Raw genomic sequence first — 24635 nt, 5'->3', positions numbered from 1 at the left:
GAGACATAGATAGGATGTAAGACTGGGTGGAGAAGTGGCAGATGGACTTCAACCCGGATAAATGTGTAATGGTCCATGTCGGCAGGTCCAATGGGATGAAGGAGTACAATATCAAGGGTAAGACTGTTAGGAGCGTAGAGGATCAGAAGGACCTTGGGAACCGGGTGCATAGGACTCTTAAATCAGCCTTGCAGGTAGAGGATGTTAAGAAGCTGTATGGTGTACTGGCCTTCACCAATCGAGGGATTGAGTTTAGGAGTCGGGAGGTAATGCTGCAGCTTTATAAGACCCTTGTCAGACCCCACTTGGAGTTCTGTGCGCAGTTCTGGTCGCCTCACTACAGGAAGGACATGGAAGCTATTGAAAGGGTGCAGAGGAGATTTACAAGGATGTTGCCTGGATTGGGAGGCATGCCTTATGATGATAAGTTGAGGGAGCTTGGTCTTTTCTCCTTGGAGAGACAAAGGATGAGGCGTGACCTGATAGAGGTTTATAGGATGATGAGAGGTATTGATTGAGTGGATTCTCGGAGGCTATTTCCCAGGGCTGAAATGGTCGCTACAAGAGGACACAGGTTTAAGGTGCTGGGGAGCAGGTACAGAGGAGATGTCAGGGGTAAGTTTTTCACTCAGAGGGTGGTGGGTGAGTGGAATCGGCTGCCGTTTGTGGCAGTGGAGGCAAATTCGATAGGGTCTTTTATGAGACATCTGGATGAGTACTTAATACGTGGGACTTAATAGGATTGAGGGTTATAGGTAAGCCTAGCAGGTAGGGATAAGATCGGTGCAACTTGTGGGCTGAAGGGCCTGTTTGTGCTGTAGTTTTTCTATGTTCTGTACATGTCTGACCTGGTTCCCTCCGCGGGCCATGGGTGGACCATGGGAAGGTCCATTGACCTCAGGGAGGGTCTAATCATTTTGGGATGAGCGGAGCTGTAAAACCCTACCCAAGCTATCTCACTTCCTTTTCCTGTTGAAGGTGTTTCCATTCTTTTTCTTGTAACAGCTATTTGGTTTGTAATTGAATTTTGGCCAATTCCAATTCTGACTGTGCCTCTGGCAAATTTAAGCGCTGAGCTATCACTCATCCTTCTTCACCCTTGCAGGCAAAGTCAACTTCAGCCACTATGCTAAATTTAAAAGCATTGCTTTAACTAGCTATTGTAAACCACCCCAAGCGCGCTCTTCCAGAAAGTCTTTAGCAACTGAAACTGCCATTTTCACAAGACATTCCCTATTTAAGCTAACCAAACGCAACACCTGAAAAAGCACCAGTTCCTGAACATCCACTGTCTTTGATTTTAATAACCTCATTCCAGTAAGAAATCTTTCACTCCCACAAGAGCCAATTGCAACGGGATTTTGATCAATTGGGCCAGTTGGCTGACGAATGGCAGATGGAGTTTAATTTAGACAAATGCGAGGTGATACATTTTGGTAGATTGAACCAGGGCAGGACTTACTCAGTTAATGGTAGGGCGTTGGGGAGGGTTACAGAACAAAGAGATCTAGGGGTACATGTTCATAGCTCATTGAAAGTGGAGTCACAGCTGGACAGAGTGGTGAAGAAGGCATTCGGCATGCTTGGTTTCATCGGTCAGAACATTGAATACAGGAGTTGGGACGTCTTGTTGAAGTTGTACAAGACATTGGTAAGGCCACACTTGGAATACTGTGTGCAATTCTGGTCACCCTATTATAGAAAGGATATTATTAAACTAGAAAAAGTGCAGCAAAGATTTACTAGGATGCTATCGGGACTTGATGGTTTTAGTTATAAGGAGAGGCTGGATAGACTGGGACTTTTTTCTCTGGAGCCTGGGAGGCTGAGGGGTGACCTTATGGAGGTCTATAAAATAATGAGGGTCATAGACAAGTAGATAGTCAATATCTTTTGCCAAAGGTAGGGGAGTCTAAAACTAGAGAGCATAGGTTTAAGGTGAGAGGGGAGAGATACAAAAGTGTCCAGGGGGCAATTTTTTCACACAGAGGGTGGTGAGTGCCTGGAACAAGCTGCCTGAGGTAGTAGTAGAAGTGGGTACAACTTTATCTTTCAAAAAGTATTTAGACAGTTACATGGGTACGATGGGTATAGAGGGAAATGGGCCAAATGTGGGCAATTAGGATTAGCTTAAGGGTTTTTAAAAAAAGGGCAGCATGGACAAGTTGGGCCGAAGGGCCTGTTTCCATGCTGTAAACCTCTATAAGAGCCCCAGTTTTTGTTCAGGTCACAGACCAGAACAACAATTCACATTAGGAAGCCAGACTTTTTTTTAAGTTTTGGCATAATTTTGGGGATAGGATTCTTCACTCCAGAGTGATTATACTGACAAATTAGAGATATTTTATCAAAAAAAATTATTCATAACATAGTTTAAGCATGACTGTAACAAAATTAAGCCATTTAATTCTTGTCAGCGGAACAATCTTTAAACACACAAAAAACTCTAATTTCTAACTTATCACTATTTCAGTTCCAAATGTACATCATCCTATAGACTTAAATGCCACCTTAACTACAGTTAGCAATTCCAAGCACATTTGTTCTAAATTAGTGTAGAAAGTTTTAAAGCTGTCAGGGAGACTGTGCAGAGAGATCAGTTTGCAGTCTTTAAACAGCCCCACCAGCAACTGAAACACAACACTTTCTTTCTATGCGACAAAACTAACTCATCCCATTAACGATATTATCACATAATCCTAAACAAAACTCCAGCTTCCATTCCCCTAATCAAAAATAAACTCCCAGGGGAAACCTCCATTTATTACGAGGGATCAAGTGGTTAAGAAGGTTTATGGTATACTTGCCTTTATTAGTTGAGGCATAGAGTTTAAGAGCACGGAAGATATGCTGGAACTACATAAAATGTTGGTTAGGGTACAGCTAGAGTATTGCATGCCATTTAGGAATCCACATTCTAGCCTAAAGATCTCCAATCAGTTCACTCTATCATTATTGGGGTAACTTCGGTTGTGATGATATGATTCAATTGTAATGCCCCTGCCTCTGGAGGAGGAGATAGCTGTATGGTACGTCCAGGTATTTTCCTTGGCTTTTTTTATTAAGCAGCACACATTTTTCCTGACCCTGAAGCTTGGCTATGTCCTTTGACAGTCTGTTCTTGAAGCTGTCACTCCCTTTTCTTAATTGATTGGTGGTGATATATTGAAAGGGGTCCTTTAATACCTGATAAACACGAGCACTCTCCATTGAGGATTGATTACATAGAATCGCAATATTACAGTTCAGAAGAGGCCCTTCGAATCCTCACTGATGCATGAAAGGTCGTGACCTGTCCACCTAATCCCATTTGCCAGCACTTGACCTATAACCTTGGATGTTATAACATGCCAAAAACTCATCCAGGTACTTTTTAAAGGTATCCCACCTTCGTTCCCCTCCCAGGCAGTGCATTCCAGACTGTCACCACCCTCTGGGTAAAAAAGCTTTTCCTTAAATCTCCCCTTATCCTCCCACCCCTCATTTTTAACTTGCGTCTCCTTGAAACTGACCCTATAACTAAGGGGAACAACTGCTCCCCTTCCATCCTGTCTATGTCCCTCGTAATCTTGAACACCTCAATCAGGTCACCCCTTAGTCTTCTCTGCTCCAGAGAAAACAACCCAAGCCTATCCAACCTCTCTTTATAACTTCAATATTCCATCCCAGGCAACATCCTGGTGAATCTCCTCCGCACCCCCTCCCGTGTGATCACATCCTTCCAATGTGACCAGAACTTCACACAGTGCTCCAGCTATTCAATATTTCAATATTACTATTTTAATAGCTATTTTTAAAATTCAAATCAGGTTCTGCCAACAGTTTAGTCATTTATGCCACATACCAATCTGTCTCGCAACATTTCATTAAGAGGCGATGCACATTTGCAATGTTCTGACAATTTTCGCAACCTAGCCAGGAACTCGGGGAAAGGTTTCCCAGGAGTTCTCCCAGCCATGTTGAAGTAATATCTCTGGGGTATAACAGAGGGCTTCAGGTCTGAACGGTTTGTCTTCAAGTCTGCTAGCTCATTAAAAGTTTTCAAGTCGGGGCATCCAATAGGTCAGACTTTTTTACACGCTGAAATTTGGGACTCTGCATGCTATAAACAATATGACCTTTTGTTTTGCCTCCTTCAATGTGGTTAGCATGGAATATGTACATTTGTATCTTGTAAATTGGGCCCAATCTTCATAGAAATCATTGAATCCCTACAGTACAGAAGAAGGCCATTCGGCCCATCAAGTCTGTACCGAATATAATCCCACCCAGGGCCTATTCCCATAGTCCCATACATTTACCCTGCTAATCCCTTTGTCAGTAGGGTCAATTTAGCATGGCCAATCAACCTAACTCGCACAGCTTTAGACCATGGGAGGAAACTGAAGGACCCAGAGGAAACCCACACGGACACGGAGAGAACATGCAAACTCCACACAGACAGTGACCCACGGCCAGGAATGATACCCAGGTCCGTGGCGCTGTGAGGCAGCAGTGCTGACCACTTTTGTGGCATTTTTATAGCTCTTTCCCATTGGTATCATAGGCTTCTCAAAAATAGGCACAATATCATTTTCTTACTGGAGAATCTTCTTGATTATAGAGATTGTCCTGAGAGAGAGAGAGAGGAAACATTATTTTCTTCTTGTCACCAATGTAGTAATTCCGTCAAGTGCCAGTTTCCCATCACCAATGATCCTTCTGTGTCTACAAAAGACAAGGGTTGTGTCTGTGGCTTACAGCCAGATAATCTGAACTTTGGGACCTACAACACCAGTCCAGGTTAAACAGCCCGTTGTCCACTTCTTACTCGGCAAGCTTCTGCTCGCTCAATAAGGAAGCTCGTTTTCCACAAAGCCCGTGTGAAGATCTATTGATGTTCCTTCGAGGCCATCGTAACACTCATCACTGGGCAAACATTTTGGCCTTTGGAAAGGTATGTGTTACGTTTCTGGACTCCGAGGGCAGCCTGCTGTTAAACGCAATCTGTCATCACAAAAGCAGGACTCCAGGCTGACAACAGTCTAAACATAAGAACATAAGAACATAAGAAATAGGAGCAGGAGTAGGCCATCTAGCCCATCGAGCCTGCCCCGCCATTCAATAAGATCATGGCTGATCTGTCGTGGCTCAGTTCCGCTTTCCCGCCCTCTCCCCATAACCCTTAATCCCCTCTCTTATCAAAAACCCATCAACCCGCGTCTTCAATATATTCAGCGAGGCAGTCTCCACCACTTCAACGGGCAGAGAATTCCAGAGATTCACCACCCTTTGAGTGAAGAAGTTCCTCCTCAACTCCGTTCTAAACTGCCCCCCCTTTATCTTGAGGCTGTGCCCCCTAGTCCTACTGTCCTTTCTGAGCGGGAAGAGTCTCTCCACCTCTATCCTATCCATCCCATTCATCATCTTATACGTCTCAATGAGATCTCCCCTCATTCTTCTAAACTCTAACGAGTACAAGCCTAGTTTATTCAGCCTCTCCTCATAGCTCAAAAACCTCCTTGAGACCTGGTTCTCTGCAAGATGCCTATCAATGCCTGTGCAGCAGTGGCTGAATATCGGTCACATCTTACTGTGTCATTACCAACGTGGAAGGAATCTGTCAACTCCTGTTCTCAGCTTGTTAAACTTGCCTGAATTTTAACTCCCACATGAAGAAACCTTTACTGGACTCTGACATTCATGTGAATTAATATCCATATCTTTGCTTTTTTGTCCTAAGTTATTTCTAGTTTCATAAATTCCTTGCTTTTATATTTTATGCCACTAATAGAGCCTTGGATAATGTGTGTTTCATTAACTGCTCTCTCAAGCTGCCCTGCCAACATCAATGATTTGTGCACATATACCCCCTCTGCTCATATTATCCCCCTTAGAATGACACCCTTCATTTTTTTATTGGTTTTCCTTATTCTTCTTACTAAAATGTAACATTTCACACTTCTCTGCATTAAATTTCATCTGCTACTATGTTCTTTTGAAGATTATTAGTATCCTCTTCACAGCTTGCAATACAAACTTATCAGACATCCACAAATTTTGAGACATGTAGAATCGTAGAACCCTACAGTGCAGAAAGAGGCCCTTCGGCCCATCGAGTCTGCACCGAACACAATCCCACCCAGGCCCTACCTCCAAATCCCTACATATGATACCCACTAATCTCTCTAAACTACGCATCCCTGGATACTAAGGGGTAATTTCTTAGCATGGCCAATCAACCTAACCAGCACATCTTTGGACGGTGGGAGGAAACCAGAGCACCCGGAGGAAACCCATGCAGACACGAGGAGAATGTGCAAACTCCACACAGACAGTGACCTGAGCCGGGAATCGAACCCAGGACCCTGGAGCTGTGAAGCAGAAGTGCTAACCACTGTGCTGCCTAACAGGAATCCAGAGGTTTAAATGCTATCCCTTCCTCAGTGCAATAAAATCTATTGTCAGCAATATGTTGCCAGCACTTGCTTTGGATCAAAAAAAATACAAACCTCGAAACCAATCAGTAACTGGAAAGAGAAACAAGGGTCTGGGAAATTGTGGGGAAGGTTGGGGTGGGGATGTGGAATGATTGAGGTCTAACCCTCAGTTTCTGGCTGTGACACCAGACTTCTGGGGGAAAAAAAACCTCAGTATATGTCAGGGAAATGGAAGCTGAGTGAAAAAACAGACACAAGACTTTCAAGGTTCAGTTATCAGCAGTCTGAGAGTGTTATGTGCTGGTGGTAAAGAGCTGTGTAAACAGAAAAGGTTCACAGAAGAACTACTGACTCCAGGAGCATAGCGTTCAAATAACACTTCTGGGGTTTTAAAAAAATATTTTCCAGTCTATATGTAAATGAAAATTCCCCGTGATTATTTCAATGCCCTTCTGGCTATCCCACGTCATGTCGTTTTTTACATTGTGTGTGGTTACTGCGAGGGGGTCTATACACCATCCCTACAAGTGACTTCTTGCCTTAAAACAAGTTACTGCACATGCTGGAATCTGAAGCAAACACAGGAAATGCTGGGAAACCTCAGCAGGTCTGACAGCATCAGTAGAGAGAGAATAGAGCCAATGTTTCACATCTCTTAATCAGAGAAAAAGGTGACATAGAACATAGAACACTACAGCACAAACAGGCCCTTCGGCCCACAAGTTGTGCCGATCCTATTCCTGCCTACCAGGCCTATCTATCCAATCAAAGGGTTGGATAGGGTGGACAGTGAGAGCCTTTTACCTCAGATGGTGATGGCTAACACGAGGGGACATAGCTTTAAATTGAGGGGTGATAATTATAGGACGGATGTCAGAGGTAGGTTCTTTACTCAGAGGGTAGTAAGGGCATGGAATGCCCTGCCTGCAGCAGTTGTGGACTCGCCAACTTTAAGGGTGTTCAAATGGTCAGTGGATAGGCATATGGATAACATTGGAATAGTTTAGGTTCGTGGGTCATTAGATTGGTTCCACTGGTTGGCGCAACATTGAGGGCCGAAGGGCCTGGACTGCGCTGTAATGTTCTATGTTTTATAACCCTCAATCCCATTAAATCCCATGTACTCATCCAGAAGTCTCTTAAAAGACCCCAGCGAGTTCGCCTCCACCACCACCAACGGCAGCCGATTCCACTCACTCACCACCCTCTGAGTGAAAAACTTACCCCTAACATCTCCTCTGTACCTGCTCCCCAGCACCTTAAACCTGTGTCCTCTCGTAGTGACCATTTCAGCCCTGGGAAATAGCCTCTGAGAATCCACCCTATCTATTCCTCTCAACATCTTATAAACCTCTATCAGGTCGCCTCCCAACCTTCGTCTCTCCAGGGAGAAAAGACCGAGCTCCCTCAAACCTATCAACCTGACTTCTTGTCTTCATAATTTCTGACTGTTGTGGGAGGCTAATTGATGATGAAATCATGGATGAGTGAAGGAGTAGGGTTACCAGTCTCCGGTTTTACCAGGACAGTTCTGGATTTTCATTAACTATCTCAGAGTCCTGACAATTTTTTTTCAAAGTTGTTCAAATATTATTGGGTTTTCAGCTTTTCCTTTTTTGGATAACCTTTCATGTAAACCAATGGGAACAAGGTGGTAGCAAAATCCTGATGAAACTAGGATGTAAATTGAGTGCTGATAGGATGGTGATTGATAGCTGACCCCAGAGAGATATCTCCAGCGGGTTTGTGCTCCAGGGAGTCTTGGAAGATCAGCATGGACCATTCTCCTGGATGTGGTGTTGACAACAATATTTTGCAACCATGAGCTCTCTGAGAGCAAAAAATGGTACAGAACAGGAATAGGCCCTTCGGCCCACCAAGCCTGTGCTGACACAGATGCTCCTCTAATCTAATATTTTTGCCCTATGCAGTCCATATCCCTCTATTCCCTGCCTGTGCATCTATGGATCCAGATGCTTCTTGTTGTAGAATCTGCTTCCACCACATTCCCTCAGCAACGCGTTCCAGACATTCACCACCCTCTGTGTGAAAAACTTGCCCCTTACGTCTCTTTTAAATTTTCCCTCTCTCAACCTATGCCCCTGAGTAATTGACCCTTTGACCCTGGGAAAAAGAATCTAACTATCAACTTTATCCATGCCTGGCGTAATCTTGTAAACCTCTATCGGCCCCTCGTCTCGCTCCCCAATGAAAACAATCCAAGTTTGTTCAACCAAGTCAATATCCTCCAAACCAGGCATTGTTCTGGTAACTCTCTTCTGCACCAATGCATCAACATCTTTCTGACAGTGTAGCAATCAGAATTGTACACAGTAATCCAAATGCGGCCTAATCAAATACATGATTTTCCAATACCTCCCCTCAAAGCCCTGACTGATGAAGGCCAGCATGCCACAAGAGTGTAGGATATACAGCAGGTGGCGCAGCTCCAGATAAAAGTTCTCACTGAGAGACATGGGGAAGAACAGCTCAGTACTACACCAGAGTGGGGTACAATCACACAGTCTCTCGCATCTCCTGAATGCAAAACTCATTTTTTGGGGAAGCTGGTTAATATATCCTAGTTTTGGCTTTAGTTATTTCGATCAGTCTAGATACAAGTTGAACTTTACTCTAGGAACCTAGCTTACCACATCTGTGATTACACGAGAGTGTGCAGAGGCGATTTACCAGAATGCAGGCTAGAGGATCTAAGTTAGAAGGAAAAGTTGAATAGGCTGGGGCTGTTTTTCAGGCAGCAACAAAGGTTTAGAGAGGACCTGATACAGGAGGAGTATAGATAGTGTGAATAGAAAGGGTATTAACTATGAGGAAAGGTTGCATCAACTCGGTTTGTTCTCACTGGAACAACAGAGTTGAGGGGTGACCTGATAGACGTTTACAAGTTCATAAGTGACATGGACAGAGTGGATAGTCAGATGCTTTTTCCTAGGGTGGAAAAATCAAATACTAGGAGACGTAGGTTTAAAGTGCATGGGGAAAAGTTTAGAGGAGATGCATGAGGCAAGTTTTTTTACACAGAAGATGGTGAATGCACGGGGAGGTGATGGGAGCAGGTACGATTGGGCCACTTAAGAGGCAACTAGACAAATACATGAATAGGATGGAAATGGAAGATTATGGTTTTAGTATTGGCAGTGATGATCAGTGAAGGCTTGGAGGGCCAAAGGGTCTGTTCCTGCGCTCTACTTTTCTTTCCCGTTAGCAGAGGGGTTAATAATCAGCGGGTATAGATTCAAGGTAAAAGGTCGAAAGCTCAGAGAGGAATTGAGGAGAAACATTTTCACCCAAAGGTTGATGGGAATCTGGAACTCACTGCCTTAAAGGGTGTTTGAGTCAGAAACTCTTGTAGCATGTAAGAAGTTTTTTTTATTCATTCATGGAACATGTGCATCACTGGCTGGCCAGCATCTATTGCCCATCCCTTTGGCCTAAGGCCACTTGAGAGCCAACTACATTGCTGTGACTCTGGAGTCAAATGTATGCCAGACCGGGTACGGATAGCAGATTTCCTTCCGTAAAGTATATTAATGAACTAGATGGGTTTTTCCTGACAATTGACAATGATTCCATGGTCATCAGTAGATTCTTAATTCCAGATATTTTTATTGAAGCTGAGTTTCTGGATTAGTGGGCTAATATTCTGGGGACCCTTGGAGGAATTCGAACCTGGATCTCCAGAATATTGGACTACTAATCCAGAAACTCAGCTAGTGATAATACCACTAGGCCATCGATATTCACTTGTGCTGCCATAACCTCCAGGGCTATGTAACAAATGCTGGAAAATGGTATTAATGTAATCAGATCTTTGTTGACTGGCATAGACATAATAAAAATGGCCTTCTTCTGTGCTGTAAACATCAACTAATCTAGTTGTGAAGGGCTTTTCAATTATTTGTGGTGCCATATGTTCTGGGGAACTGCCAGAAAAATTGTGAGATCCATCTCCCCATTGTTGATATTATGATGTGAAGATGCCGGTGTTGGACTGGGGCCATGCACAGTCATAATTCTCACAACACTAGGTTCAAGTCCAACAGGTTTATTTGGTAGCACAAGCCTTCAGAGCGCTGCTCCTTCAACAGGTGAGTGGAGAATTGGGTCCACTGACAGGGCATATATAGACACAGTCTCAGTTGCAAGACAATGGTTGGAATTAACAGATAATCTTAACAGTCTTAATCTTAATAGTCTTAACAGATAATCAATCTTTACTGATATAGAAAATGCGGGTGGAGAGAGAGTTAAGGACTGAAAGCCTGTGCTACCTCACGTACCAGACTCAAGAACAGTTTCTTTCCTGCTTTTGACTGGACTTATCTTGATTAAGTTAATCTTTCTCTACACCCTAGCTATGACTGTAACACTATATTCAGCACTGTCTCATTTCCTTCTCTATGAACAGTATGTTTTGTCTGTATAGTGCGCAAGAAACAATACTTTTCACTGTATGATAACATGTGACAATAATAAATCAAATCAAATAAACCGGTTTGAATTTAACTTGGCATTGTAAGACTTCTTGCAAAACCAGGTTAGTAAGGAGTCTCACAAAACCAGCCCAATAGGTATCATGAGCTGTCGGACGTGGAGAGGATCTCCAAGAAGATTGTGTATATCGTCTTTTTTTTAAACCGAAAGCTCATGACTCCAAATAAACCTGTTGGGACTTTAACCTGGTATTGTGAGTCTCTCAAAACCAAGTTAAAGTCCAATAGGTTTATTTGGTATCAAGAGCTTTCGGATGTGGAGAGGATCTCCAAGAAGAGCGGCACGTTAGCACAGTGGTTAGCACTGCTGCTTCACAGCTCCGGGGGCCTGGGTTTGATTCCCAGCTTGGGTCACTGTCTGTGTGGAGTTTGCACATTCTCCTTGTGTCTGCGTGGGTTTCCAGCAGGTGCTCTGGTTTCCTCCCACAGATGTGGGTATGCCAGTGTTGGACTGGCGTAAACACAGTAAAAAGTCTGACAACACCAGGTTTTAGTCCAACCTATTTATTTGATAATATACTCACAAGCTTTCGAGGGACACCCTCTTCGTCAAGAGGGTGTCCCTCGAAAGCTTGTGAGTATATTATCAAATAAATAGGTTGGACTAAAACCTGGTGTTGTCAGACTTTTTACTGTGTTTCCTCCCACAGCCCAAAGATGTGCAGGTTAGATTGATTGGCCGTGCTAAGAAATTACCCCTTAGTGTCCATGGACGTGTAGGTTAGAGAGATTAGCGGGTAAACATGTAGGGATATGGGGGTAGGGCCTGGATGGGTTTGTGGTCGGTGCAGACTCGATGGGCCGAAGGGCCTCTTTCTGCACTGTAGGGTTCTATGATTCTATGAAGACTTAAAGCTCATGATTCCAAATAAACCTGTTGGACCTTAACCTGGTGTTGTGATATTTCTGGCGTAGTAAGGAGTCTCACAAAACCAAGTTAAAGTCCAAAAGGCTTAATTGGTATCACGAGCTTTCGGATGTGGAGAGGATCTCCAAGAAGACTAAAAGCTCATGATTCCAAATAAACCTGTTGGGACTTTAACCTGGTGTGGTGGGACCCCACACTGTGCCCACCCCCAGTCCAATTCTGGCCCTCTCCATCTCACTGCTGCCTGTGGAAGCCCCGCCCTCCTCTGGGAGGCGGGGTGAGGACTACAGTTCCCGGCAGCCAGCGCGGCGCTTTCCGCTACGTCAGAGGCCGGCCAATCAGCTGGCGGGTCAGGGGTGACAGTAAGCTCCGCCCTCCTCCCGCCCTCTTCCCGGCGCACGCGCAGTTCGCTCTCCCACCCTCCCGGGGCCCCGCTGGTAGCAGTCCGATTCCGCCCGCCCGGCTCGCCCCGCCATGGCCAAGACTTACGATTACCTCTTCAAGCTGCTGCTGATCGGTGACAGCGGGGTCGGGAAAACCTGCCTCCTCTTTCGCTTCTCCGAGGACGCCTTCAACACAACTTTCATCTCCACCATAGGTGAGTGAGGGGAGAAAGCGGGCTCGGGGCCTGGAGGGGAGGGAGGGCTCACACCCCCGGGCCGGGCCGGGCCGGGCCGGGCCGGCTGCATCTTGGCGCCCTCTCCCCCTCCCCAGCTCACAGTGTGAAGATTACAGGGGGTTCCCATTGAAGGGAGTCACTGTCTGAATTTTGCATTCATCGGCTGAGGAGGGGAGGGGAGGGGGCCACGCTGAAGTGAACCTACATTTGTAAGAGGAAACATCTCGCAGCATCAGTGTTGGGAGAGTCAGAATTAATGCTCCTGGTTGTTAATCAGCCTTCATTTATAAAGTATCACCCACAATCTCAGTGCATCCCAGTATAGGCACCAGGGAGTGGATAACTTACCTTCTGAATCTGTTTCAGTCTGATGATGGTTGATTTGTGGCCTGCCCAAAAGTGTAGTCATTGCTGTGAAGTAGACAAATGCAACGAGGTCCCGTAAGCAGACAAAATTAATGTTTTTGGTTGAGGGATAAATGTTGTGAGGACACAGAGTTGTTACAGTGCAGGTGGAGGCCATGTGATCTATTGTGTCTACATTGGCTGTCCAAATGAGCAATTCAGTTAGTGAATTTCTTCCATCATCTTCCTGTAACCTTGCACATTCTCTTATTTTAGGTAATTCCCTTTTGAATGCCTCACTTGAACTTGCCTCCACCACACACTCAGGCAGTGTCAACCAGACCTTCCACTTGCTGCGTTTGCTTCTTTTACTAATTACTTTAAATCTGTGGTCTATTATTCTCCCCTTTCACAACTGGGAATAATTTCTTTCATCCTCTGTGTCCGGATCCCTCATGTTTTTGGATGCCTCCATCAAATCTCCTCAACCTGCTTTTCTCCAAGGAAAATAATCCTAACTTCTCCAATCCATCTTCACAACTCAAGTTCCTCATCCTTGGAATCATTCTGTTGAATCTTTCCTGGACCCTTTCCAGTCCTTTCACATCCTTCCTACATTGAGGTGCCCAGAACTGGAACACGGTTGCATTAGTGTCTTATCTAAGTTTAACATAACTTCCTCTTGTACTCTTAAGTTCAATAAGTATGCCCAGGCTGCCACATGTTATTAACTATGCTCTCAACCTGTCCTGCTAATTTCAGTGACACTTCTACACATACACCCTGATCCCCCTGCTCCTGCACTCTTTAGAATTGTGCCCTTCCTTTTGCATTGTTTTTCCATGTTCTTCCCATTAGAATGAATCACTCCACATTGAACTTCGTCTGTCACCTGTGCATCAATTTGTCTATAACCTTTTGAGGTTCTATACTATCCTCGCCATGGTTCACACAATTCCATATCATTTGCAAATTTTGAAATTGTGACCTAGGTGCCAAGGTCTGAGACATTGACATATATTAAGAAAAGCAAATGAACCAATAAGGACTTCTGGAAAATTCACTGCAAACCTTACTCCAGCCATGACTCCCTATTTCCTGTCATGCAGTCAGTTCTGTATCCATGTTGCCACTGCCCTTTTTATTCCATGAGCTATAACTTTGCCCAGAAGTCTGTTATGTAACATTACCAAATGCCTTTAGAAGTTCGTGTATACCACATCATCTCAGCAGCCCTCTTGTTCTGTCTTTTTAAAAAAAGCAAATTAATTCAATGTGATCTTCCCTTAAGAAAACTATGCTGGCTTGTTAAAATTAAGCCATATTTGTCCATGTGACTATTTGTTCTGAATTTTTGCATCCCATCAAAGTTAAACTGATTGCTCTGTAGTTGCTTGGCTCATTCATACACCCTTTTTGCAAATAAAGATGTAACATTTGCAATTCTGCAGACCTCTGGCACCTCACCTGCGGTGCCGACGGTAGTCACGATGTGGAGATGCCGGTGTTGGACTAGGATAAATACAGTAAGAATTCTCACAACACCAGGTTTAACCTGGTCCAAAAGGCTTATTTGGTAGCAAAAGCCACCAGCTTTTGGGGCGCTGCTCCTTTGTCAGGTAAGTCACCTGTTGGACTTTAACCTAGTGTTGTGAGACTTCTTACTGACCTCGCCTGAGACCAAGGAACACTGGAAAAATGTGGCCATTGCCTCTGTAATATCCACACTCACTTTCCTGCGCATTTTTGGATGCGACTCATCAGGTCATGGTGCCTTATCCATAATCTATTCAATACTACCTCCATGTCAATTTTAAACCGTTCTGGTCTGGGTTATCACCTTTCACAGTGATCTGGGTATCATCTTCTCCCTTGCTAAGGACAGATACAAAGTATTAATTTAATACCTTAGCCATGTTCTCATCGTGTCAAAATCCCCTTTTTGGTCTCTAATTGACTTCACTCTTCCTTTTACCACTTTTTTACTATTTATGTCTGTTGAAGACTTTGGAATTCCTTTTTGTTGTTTGCCAGTGTCTTTTTGCTTTTCTCATTTGCTTTTTCACTTCCCATCTGAACCCTCTATACTTAACCAGGTTTTAAATTGTATATTCTACATGTCATTTGTCATAAGCACACTTTCTCTTTTATTTTAATTTTTGTCCCATCGTCTAGGGAGCTTTGGGTCTGATTGTTCTTAATTTTCCTTTTGAGGGAATATGTTTTGACAGTGTTCAAACCGTCTCTTATTTGGATAGCCCAGATCAGCTACCATTTTTCCTGCCACTTTGACTCCAATTTATTTGGCCAGATTTCATTGTTACTTATTGAAGTTGGCTTTTCCCTAGTTAATTCTTTGCCCTATTCTGTAGTTATTCTAAATCTTTTGATGCAATGATCACTGTCCTTAAGTGTCTTAGGGACAGTATCTGATACGTGATCCATTTCGCTGACCTCATTCTGAAACAAGTGAAATAAGAAAGGCTTGTTGAACTGAACATATACTGCTCTAACAAATTCTTCTGAACACACGCTAGGAGTTCTTGCTCCTCTCTGCTCTTTACACAACAACTATCCCAGTATCTAACTAACTTAAATGTTTTCAGTTCTTTGATTTCCTTGCAAATTTGTTGTTCTGCATCCTTCCCAATACTTTTGTGGCTAGAAGGTGGCCTGCTTCTGCACTGTAGGGATTCTATGATTCGACAGGCAACAAGCAACGTAATTGCAGCATCTTTGTTCCTTAGCTCTAGCCAAATAGATTCTGCCCTTGACTCCACTGGGACATCCTCTTTCTTAGCACTGTAATGCTGTCTTTAATTCTCTCTTTGCTGATGAAAAGTCTTGCTGCTGTCCTTTTGGAATCTTTATGTCCATCTTGGAAGGAAAACTGGTTCTTCGTTTAAAATCTCATCCAAGAGACTGAACCTCTGGGGCAAAACGACAGCGTCAGTGTAGGATATATGCTCAGGTCTCTGGAGTTGGGTTCAAACCTTGAGATTCAGACGAGAGTGCCACCCTGAGACGTATTTCACATTTGGACACTAAGTAAGACATTTGCTAGAAGTTGAGCAATAACCTGAATTAAATATATTTTGAAATATAAATGCGTGATGATACTAATGTAATGAGTTGGAAATATTAAGGTGAAAGCTGCAGCTGTCTGGATTACTTGATTTAGAGTTTTATATTATTGTACAAATTTGAGGATCTCCTCTTAATGTTTTAATCAGGGCTAACTACTTACAGAAGAGCACATTCATTGCTTTGTAGTGTATTTTAATGATAGACGTAATTGTATTATTCAGATATTCCATATGTACATTTTGATCGGGTTGGTTTCAGACTCTGGAAATCTCATTGCAATGTTTGAAAATTATGAAAAAAAAGTCATTAGTTTAAAATGGCGCCATTTGATAAAACATTTTTATGCTAATTCCCACTTTACTGTTACTTAAATTCTAAATTATAATTGGTTAATTTTAATTTTTCAATGTAAAAGTTGCATTGCTCATTTGGTGTGGACTATAGTTTCTGATTCTCGAATGTGAAATACATACATACCATGTTGATAGAGCAAAATGTGTATGCTAAACAGTAAATTACCATAAAAAAACTATAGTGTTTTCATAATTTGTCCAATTGATCCGGGAAAAATGTCTTGGTTTGTCTAGATGCTGACGATGACAAAAGCGTTTAGAAGTAATTAATTTAAAATGTTAGATGTACATATGTTAGTGTATTAAGTTGACGATTATTTCTCCTGCAGTTTCTTGTGGCACTAGGAGTTCTGAATAGACAAGCATGAATTTGATAGTTAAATTTGATGTACATTGGCTGCACACTTCAGATCTGTTTTAAGATACTGTGACACTTAACTACCTGTGGTTTGTACAAATCCTGCAGTTGCAATGTAAATTCAAAGTTGGGTTTCATCTGATGGCAGACAGGATGTGGATGGAGTATGACTCTATTGTATAAAGCTGATTTTTCTTTGAAAAAAGAAAACTAGACATTAATGTTTTAAGTTAGCTGAAGGTGCATTCCAAATGTACAGATTCTGTTCTCCCCATCCTCTAAATGCCTAGGATGCACTTAGAGGTTCCATACAAGCAGAACAGTTGCAGGTATATTGGCAGCAGCTAATTCTGTGTAAGTGAAGGGAAAAGGGAGTTTGGAAACTGTTCTTTATATTTCCTTAAAATTAGATAATATGTTATGCTGCAGAGAAGGATTAAAGAGAATTGTAATTTATAGATAACGTGGGACCGGAAGGCATTCATTAATTGACTATAATGCATACATATATTTTACGTTTCAATTTAAAATATTTCATGTTGTCATTGTTTTTATGAACGTTTATTGCATGGTTAAACAACAAAACTTGTGGTGATTTTGAACAACAGAATTTGAGTTGATTTTAATGTGGGAGTTTGACTATTGTTATGCACAGAGAAAAACACATTTGTGGCAATAAGATACAGTGAGTAATATATTTAATTTAGCATTGCAAATGGTTCACTCTTTCTTACAGCTGTTGGTATTTCCATTTTGATAATATTACCATTCATGTTAGGGTGGAGAGAATTTGTAATTATGTCAGTATTTATTTGAGTTTGAGTAGAAATTGCAGGTTCTGTAATGCATGTTACTGAGATTCTAATGAGGTCATTGTAAGCTATACTGCAGTTATAATGACAGACCAATCCACACTTAGGGATGAATTAGCAATAAGGGGAAATGACTAAAAGGCACATAATTAACTTGTCTAACTGGTTGCACAACCTGTCCTGCAACATTTGATTAATATGGAAACTAAAGTAATCTTAGGTTGTACTTATGAGCAATTTGTTGCAAAAAAAAGTTATGACAACTATTGGCCAGTGGAGGTTTTCTGTAGACCATCGGGCTTGAGCATTTTATTGTTAACAATTCTGTTTCATCAGCTGGATGAGTATTTTAGTATTTGAATTTTTTTTGGTGGGGGTGGTGAGCGAAATAGCTTGTGTAGCTGAGCCAAGGATTGAAACCCATTTACTTCACTATTTGAACACAAACTAGGTTCTCTCAACCACAGGATAAATTGTTTTGAAAATATAGCTTTTCACTCTGCATCCACTGAACAAGTTTTTGTTGTTTTTTTTGTTCTTTAATCTGTTTTATGTGATGGAGTGTTACTTCCAAATAGATGTGTGATTCGGCAGAATGTCTTATGTTTTTAGATTTGTTGAATGTGGAGAAGTAAGTAAGCCAAACACTATGTATTTAAAAACTTCCCATAAGTGTTTAGAAGCTGCTTCTGAGTGATTTTTATTATGCAGACATTACTTTTAAAACTCTGAAGTGCTACGAGAAATGTTCAGATTGAACGTTTGATTTCTCCGACATGGTTACAACTGCTCAACAGATCAAATCTGCCAGTGTTTTTCTGTGGTTAGCTAGCTTAATCATTCTCATAATTACTAAATATTATTTCATAGTCCTTGCTTTCAAGCAATTAACTATTATTCGGCAATGGTTTGTGACAAAGGATTGTGCATTAGACTATATTTTGGTGAATTTTTAGTCTTTAAAGGAGTGATTTTTTTTTTCCCCCTCTAATTGCATCTGCAGTTTCCCTTAACTCAACCCTGACTGTAATAAGGTTCTAAACCCTCTAGTACTTTGCTGTTAATCTGTCAGTGCAGTCAAGGTTATTTGAATGCAGGGACATTACAACTTCATCAGATCTAATTCTGACTTGATGTGGGCACCCGTCTTCAATCGATGTTATTACATTAATGATGTAGCCTCAGTGCCAGGGACTTGGGTTCCATTCCAGCCTTGGGTGATTGTTCATGTGGGGTTTATGTGTTCTCCTCATCTCTATGTAGGTTTCCTCCCACAGTCCAAAGATGCATAGATTAGGTGGATTGGCCATGCTGAATTGTCCCCTCTCAAAAGATATGTAGGTTATGGGTATTAGTGGGATAAATGTTTGGGCTTATGGGATAGACATGATGTGGAGATGCCGGGGTAAACACAGTAAGACGTGTCACAACACCAGATTAAAGTCTAAACAGGTTTATTTGGTAGCAAAAACCACTAGCTTTCAGAGCGCTGTTCCTTCATCAGGTAAGTGGGAGTTCTGTTAACAAGCAGGGCATATAAAGACACAAGCTCAGTTTACAAAATAATGGTTGGAATGCGAGTCTTTACAGGTAATCAAGCTAAAACACTTCAGTGGTCATGGGCCTTTGGCCTCTGATCATCTGGCCTTCACGATACACGACAACGCAGAGTCGCTGAACAGAGACTGATAGCCAAGTTCACACACATGAAGACGGCCTCAACCGGAATCTTGGGTTCATGTCACACTGTTTGTAACTCCCATGACTTGCCTGGACTTGCAAAATCTCACTAACTGTCCTGGCTGGAGACAATACACATCTCTTTAACCTGTGCTTAACTCTCTGTCCACTCACATTGTCTGTACCTTTAAGACTTGATTACCTGTAAAGACTCGCATTCCAACCATTATCTTGTTTAAGAAGGATAATCCAAATAATTACAGGCTGGTCAGCCTTACATCAGTGGTAGGGAAATTATTAGAGAGGATTCTTCGGGACAGGGCTTACTCCCACTTGGAAATGTTGTCTACATGGACTTCAGTAAGGTCTTTTACAAGGTCCCTCATGGTAGACTGGTACAGAAGGTGAAGTCGCACAGGATCAGAGGTGAGCTGGCAAGATGGATACAGAACTGACACGGACATAGAAGACAGAGGGCAGCAGCAGAAGGGTGCATTTCTGAATGGAGGGCTGTGACAAGTGGCATTATTCAGGGATCAGTACTGGGACCTTTGCTGTTTGTAATACATTTTCCTCCAAATCATTTTTGCATATATATAATTGGTTTGATAAGCATGTTTGGGGATGACACAAAGGTTGGTGGAATTGTGGAGGGTACAGCAGGATATAGATTGGTTGGAGCATTGGGTGGAGAGATGGCAGATGGAGTTTAATCCGGACAAATGTGAGGTAATGCATTTTGGAAGGTCTAAAAAAGATGGGAAATATGGCAGAACCCTTAAGTGTATTGATAGTCAGGTATCTGCGTGTACACAAGTCACTAAAAGTGACAATGCAGGTCGAGAAGGTAGCCAAGAAGGCATTGTCATGCTTGCCTTCACCAGCTGAGGCATTGAGTTTAAAAATTGGCAAGTCGTGTTGCAGCTTTATAGAACCTTAGGTCGCATTTAGAATAAAGTGTTCAATTGTGGTCGCCAGAAGAATGTGATGGCTTTGGAGAGAGTACAGAAAAGATTTACCAGGGTGTTGCCTGGCCTGGAGAGTATTAGCTACAAGGAGAGGTTGGAGAAGCTTGGTTTGTTCTCACTGGAGTGACAGAGATTAAGGGGCGACTTGATAGAAGCCTACAAGATTGAAGGGCTTGGACAGAGTGGATAATCAGAAGCTTTTTCTCAGGTTGGAAGAGTCAATTTCTAGGGGGCACAGGTTTAAGGTGTGAGGGGCAAGGTTTATAGGAGATGTACAAGGCAAGTTTTTTATTACACAGAGGGTGGTGGGTGCCTGGAACCCACTGCCAGGGGAGGTAGTGGAAGCAGATACGATGGTGATTTTTAAGGGGTGTCTTGACAAATACATGAATAGGATGGGAATAGAGGGATACTGTTCCTGGAACAGTACGGGGTTGTAGTTCAGTCGGGCCGCATGGCTGGTGCAGGCTTGGAGGGCCGAAGGGTCTGTTCCTGTGCTGTAATTTTCTTTGTTTCTGGTAATTGTTGATCCAAGGTATATGAAGCTATTTAATATTAATGGAAAATGGAGTCTTTTACCCCTTAGCCCATAACTTTGGTTTTTCACATGTTGATTGGCAGTCCAAATGCTTTCTAGGCATGGGAAAACTGCTGCAGGTGAGCTGCAGAGTGGGATGCCAGGTAGTTCTTTAGCAAACAGTAACTTGCAAACTAGATCATTAAGACCCTTGTCAGACCCCACTAGGAGTACTGTGCGCAGTTCTGGTCGCCTCACTATAGGAAGGACGTGGAAGCTATTGAAAGGGTGCAGAGGAGATTTACAAGGGTGTTGCCTGGATTGGGAGGCATGCCTTGTGAAGATAGGTTGAGGGAGCTGGGACTCTTCTCCCTCGAGAGATGAAGGTTGAGAGGTGACCTGATAGAGGTTTATAAGATGTTGAGAGGAACGGATAGGGTGGATTCTCAGAGGCTATTTCCCAGGGCTGAAATGGTCGCTACGAGTGGACACAGATTTAAGGTGCAGGGAAGCAAGTACAGAGGAGATGTTAGGGGTAAGTTTTTCACTCAGAGGGTGTTGACTGAGTGAATGGAATCGGCTGCCGTCAGTGGTGGTAGAGGCGAACTCGCTGGGGTCTCTTAAAAGACTTCTGGATGAGTATATGGGATCTAATGGGATTGGGGGTTATAGATAGGTCTATGGCTTAGTAGGTATAGAAGTGATCGGTGCAACTAGTGGGCCGAAGGGCCTGTTTGTGCTGTAGTGTTCTATGTTCTATGCATTTTCATTTGGTGCAGAATCTTGCCACGTCATCCATGTCCATTGTGGCATTCAGGTGGACGTCACCATTTGATTCACTCGTACGTTAGCAGCACTCAAGTGATTTGGTTTTGGGACCCTGCTTTACGCCGCTGCTGATCTTGACAGTGTCTTATGTTGCTACCTTGTAGCTGACAGGACAGTGCATATTTGGCATGATGGTTAGCATTGTTGCCTCATGGTGCCAGGGACCGGGTTAGATTCCACCCCGGGTCGGTGACGTGCAGTTTCCATGTTCTGTGTCTGTGTGGGTTTCCTCCAATTGCTCCAGTTTCCTTCCACAGTCCAAAGATGTGCAGGTTTGGTGGAGTAGCCATAGCAAATATGCAGGGTTACGAGGTTGCATTATGGGGGGTTTGGGTGAGTTGCTCTGAGTTGGAGCACACTCAATGGGCTGAAAAGCTGCCTCCTGCGCTTTGAGTCCAGATGGGCAGCCTATCTATCACAACAATTCAAAGATTTAATCTGTTTAATGCAGGCATGGCCAGACTTCAGTGTCTTGGCCTACTTTTTCAGCAGTCATCCTAATACAATCAATGGACATTCAAACATGTTGCACAATACAACCTTATACTCCCTGTCTATGGATAAAAATAATGAGTGCAACAAAAATGTGCACCATTATGCAAATTCTGATAAATATCCTTACTTTGTTTAGGTCTATCTTATGCATTTGTTATCAGGTGTTCAGGTGATATTGGTTAGACTTTACTTTTTTTATAATGAATAATTCTTACTGAATGTGATGCTTTGCACAGCTTGGTGTCAGCAAGCTTTGAATAATCAGGACAGTAGCAGCTGATTGCTAATCTTGAGCAGGCATCCAAGTGGTCATGTGGCAGAGTGAACTTGTATTTGGATTTAATGTCTTAAAGATAAAGTTGACTCAAAGGTAGGTAGATCTGAAAAACGCTGTATTGTCCCCTCTTCTCACACACTTGGATATTTTTCCTTGATCATCAAGTCCCTGGATTTCATTTGGATGTTTTGCAAAATCAAAATTTTATACTCATCTATAGTTTTGTCTGCATGAAACAACTGTGCAATCTTTGGTGTAGTTTCATCAAATGGGAAACACAAATGTCACTACAGGCTTGAGTAATGCAAAGGCTTTAAAGCACCTGTTGCAGCTGTTCAACATGTTGAGCGATGCATATTTCCTCTTGTGACGTTCTAACTCAAACTTAGTGTTTCTGAAACTTGTTCTGAAATTCCAGAATTCATGTTGCTGCAGCTGTGTGGACAGAATTTGTGTTTTAAGAGCTAATCAAGTCAACCACATTTTTGTCTTTACCCTGCAGCTCTAAATTTAGTTAATTTAATAGTCAGTTTAAAAAAGGCAAATCTAACTCTTGTATTTTGCACTTTTGTGGCCAAAAACACCTTAATTTCAGCTAATAGGTCTCAAATTTCTGCAGGAATTTACCTCTACTCAACCATCTGACGTCATTGTGCAACAATTGGCATTTGGAAGGCAATGGTTTTATCAGACAAAGTCAGCATGGCTTTGCAAAAGGGAAATCTTGCCTGTCGAGTCTTTTGGAATTTTGAGGATGTAACTAGTAGAGTTGACTGAGGAGATGTGGTTTATTTAGACTTTTGGAAGGCTTTTGAAAAGATCTCTCATAACAGACTACTATATAAAGTTGAAGTAAATGGGATTGTGAGTAGTGTCATGATGGATAGAAAGCTAGCTAGTAGATAGGAAGCAAAGAGTTGGCATAAATGGTTCTTTTTCTGATTGGGAGTCTGACTAGTGGGATCTGTGCTGGGACCCCAACTGGTCACATATTGTATTATCTCCAAATTTGCAGATGATTAAAAAGTTCGGTGGGAGGGTGAGCTGAGGAGAATGCAGTGATCCTTCAGTGTGGTTTGGACAAGCTGTGTGTGGGGGCATCTGCATGGCAGATGCTGTATAATGTGGATAAATGTGAGATTATCCACTTTGGTATCAATAACGGGAAGACAGATTATTACTTGAATGGGTGTAAATTGAGAGGTGGGTACTCAGTGAGACCTTGTTGTCTTTGTGTATCAGTCGCTGAAAGTAATTGCGCAGATACAGTGGGCAGTAAAGAAGACAAATGGTGTGTTGGCCTTCATAGCGAGAGATTTGAGTATAGGGATAGGAAAGGATGTTTTGCTTCAATTGTATATCGTGTTGATGAGGCCACATCTGAAGTATTGTGTGCAGTTTTGAATCATATAAATCATAGAATCATGGAAGCCCTACAGTACAGAAAGAGGCCATTCGGCCCATCGAGTCTGCACCGACCACAGTCCCATCCAAATACGTACATATTTCACCCATTAATCTCTCTAACCTATGCATCTCATGACACTAAGGGGCAATTTAAGCATGGCCAATCAACCTAACCCACACATCTTTGACTGTGGGAGGAAACCGGAGCACCTGGTTGTCTTTATGAGCAAGGATGTCCTCGCTCTAGAGGGAACAAAGTGAAGGTTTACCAGGCTGATCCCTGGGATGGCAGGTTTTCATTAAGAAGAAAGATTAAGTTGGTTAGGATTATATTCAGTGGCATTTAGAAGAGTGAGAGGGGATCTCATAGAAATTTATAAAATTCTAACAGGGTTAGATTGAGTGAATTCAGAATGTACATAGAAATTTCTCCCCATATCAGTCTTCAATGGCCTTCCCTGTATCCTGAGACTCTGGGTGCTCCAGTTTCTTCCTCCAGTCCAAAGATGTGCAGGTTAGGTGGACTGGCCATACTAAATTGTCCCTTACTGTCCAAAGTAGTGTAGGTAATGTGATTTAGCCATGGTAAAACTGCACTGGGTTATGGGGATAGGGTGGGGAGGTGTGCCTGTAAGATGCTTTTTCAGAATGGTCTCCTTCTGCACTGTACCATGTTCTATGGTTCAAGATATGATTTTGAGCATTGCCTCTTTTGCAGCCATGTCATCAAACAACATTTTAATAAAAATGGATAACTGATGTGTTAATCACATCTGTAGACTCAAATTAAAGTCAAAAGAACACACTGATTTCTTTTCCCAGTTGTTCGCCCATGTCACTGTTTCCGGACAGCTGGACCTCCTAATGGTGGACACTTCATGATTTATTTTAATATTAGACTGTGCCTCTAAAAGGGCCTCTGATCATTCCTTCATTCTGGAAATGGCACTAATATTTTTTAAGTATGTGACTCAAACCAAAGTGATGCCATTGTTGCTGCCTTTGATTGAGTTGAGCCTTGTGAAGATCAACTAGTGGGCATAAAATTCATTAACATTTCTCTCTTTCAGAGGAACTCAGACCTCTTG

General features: G+C 42.5%; 1 protein-coding gene across 1 annotated transcript in view; it reads left to right on the top strand.

The window, feature by feature from the left end:
• Positions 1 to 12205: 12205 nt before the first annotated feature.
• Positions 12206 to 24635, top strand: part of LOC145360632 (ras-related protein Rab-8B) — a 123107-nt gene continuing 110677 nt past the window's right edge. The window contains exon 1 of the mRNA XM_080215980.1: positions 12206 to 12399. Coding sequence (XP_080072106.1) covers positions 12276 to 12399 — 124 coding nt within the window. The 5' untranslated portion in view covers positions 12206 to 12275. The remainder of the gene's footprint in view (positions 12400 to 24635) is intronic.

Source organism: Carcharhinus amblyrhynchos, chromosome 32 (assembly GCF_965287045.1).
Source record: "Carcharhinus amblyrhynchos chromosome 32, sCarAmb.v2.hapA, whole genome shotgun sequence".
Classification (NCBI taxonomy): domain Eukaryota; kingdom Metazoa; phylum Chordata; class Chondrichthyes; order Carcharhiniformes; family Carcharhinidae; genus Carcharhinus; species Carcharhinus amblyrhynchos.
Note: the sequence above shows the minus strand (reverse complement) of the source record. Positions and strands in the feature narration are given on the sequence as shown.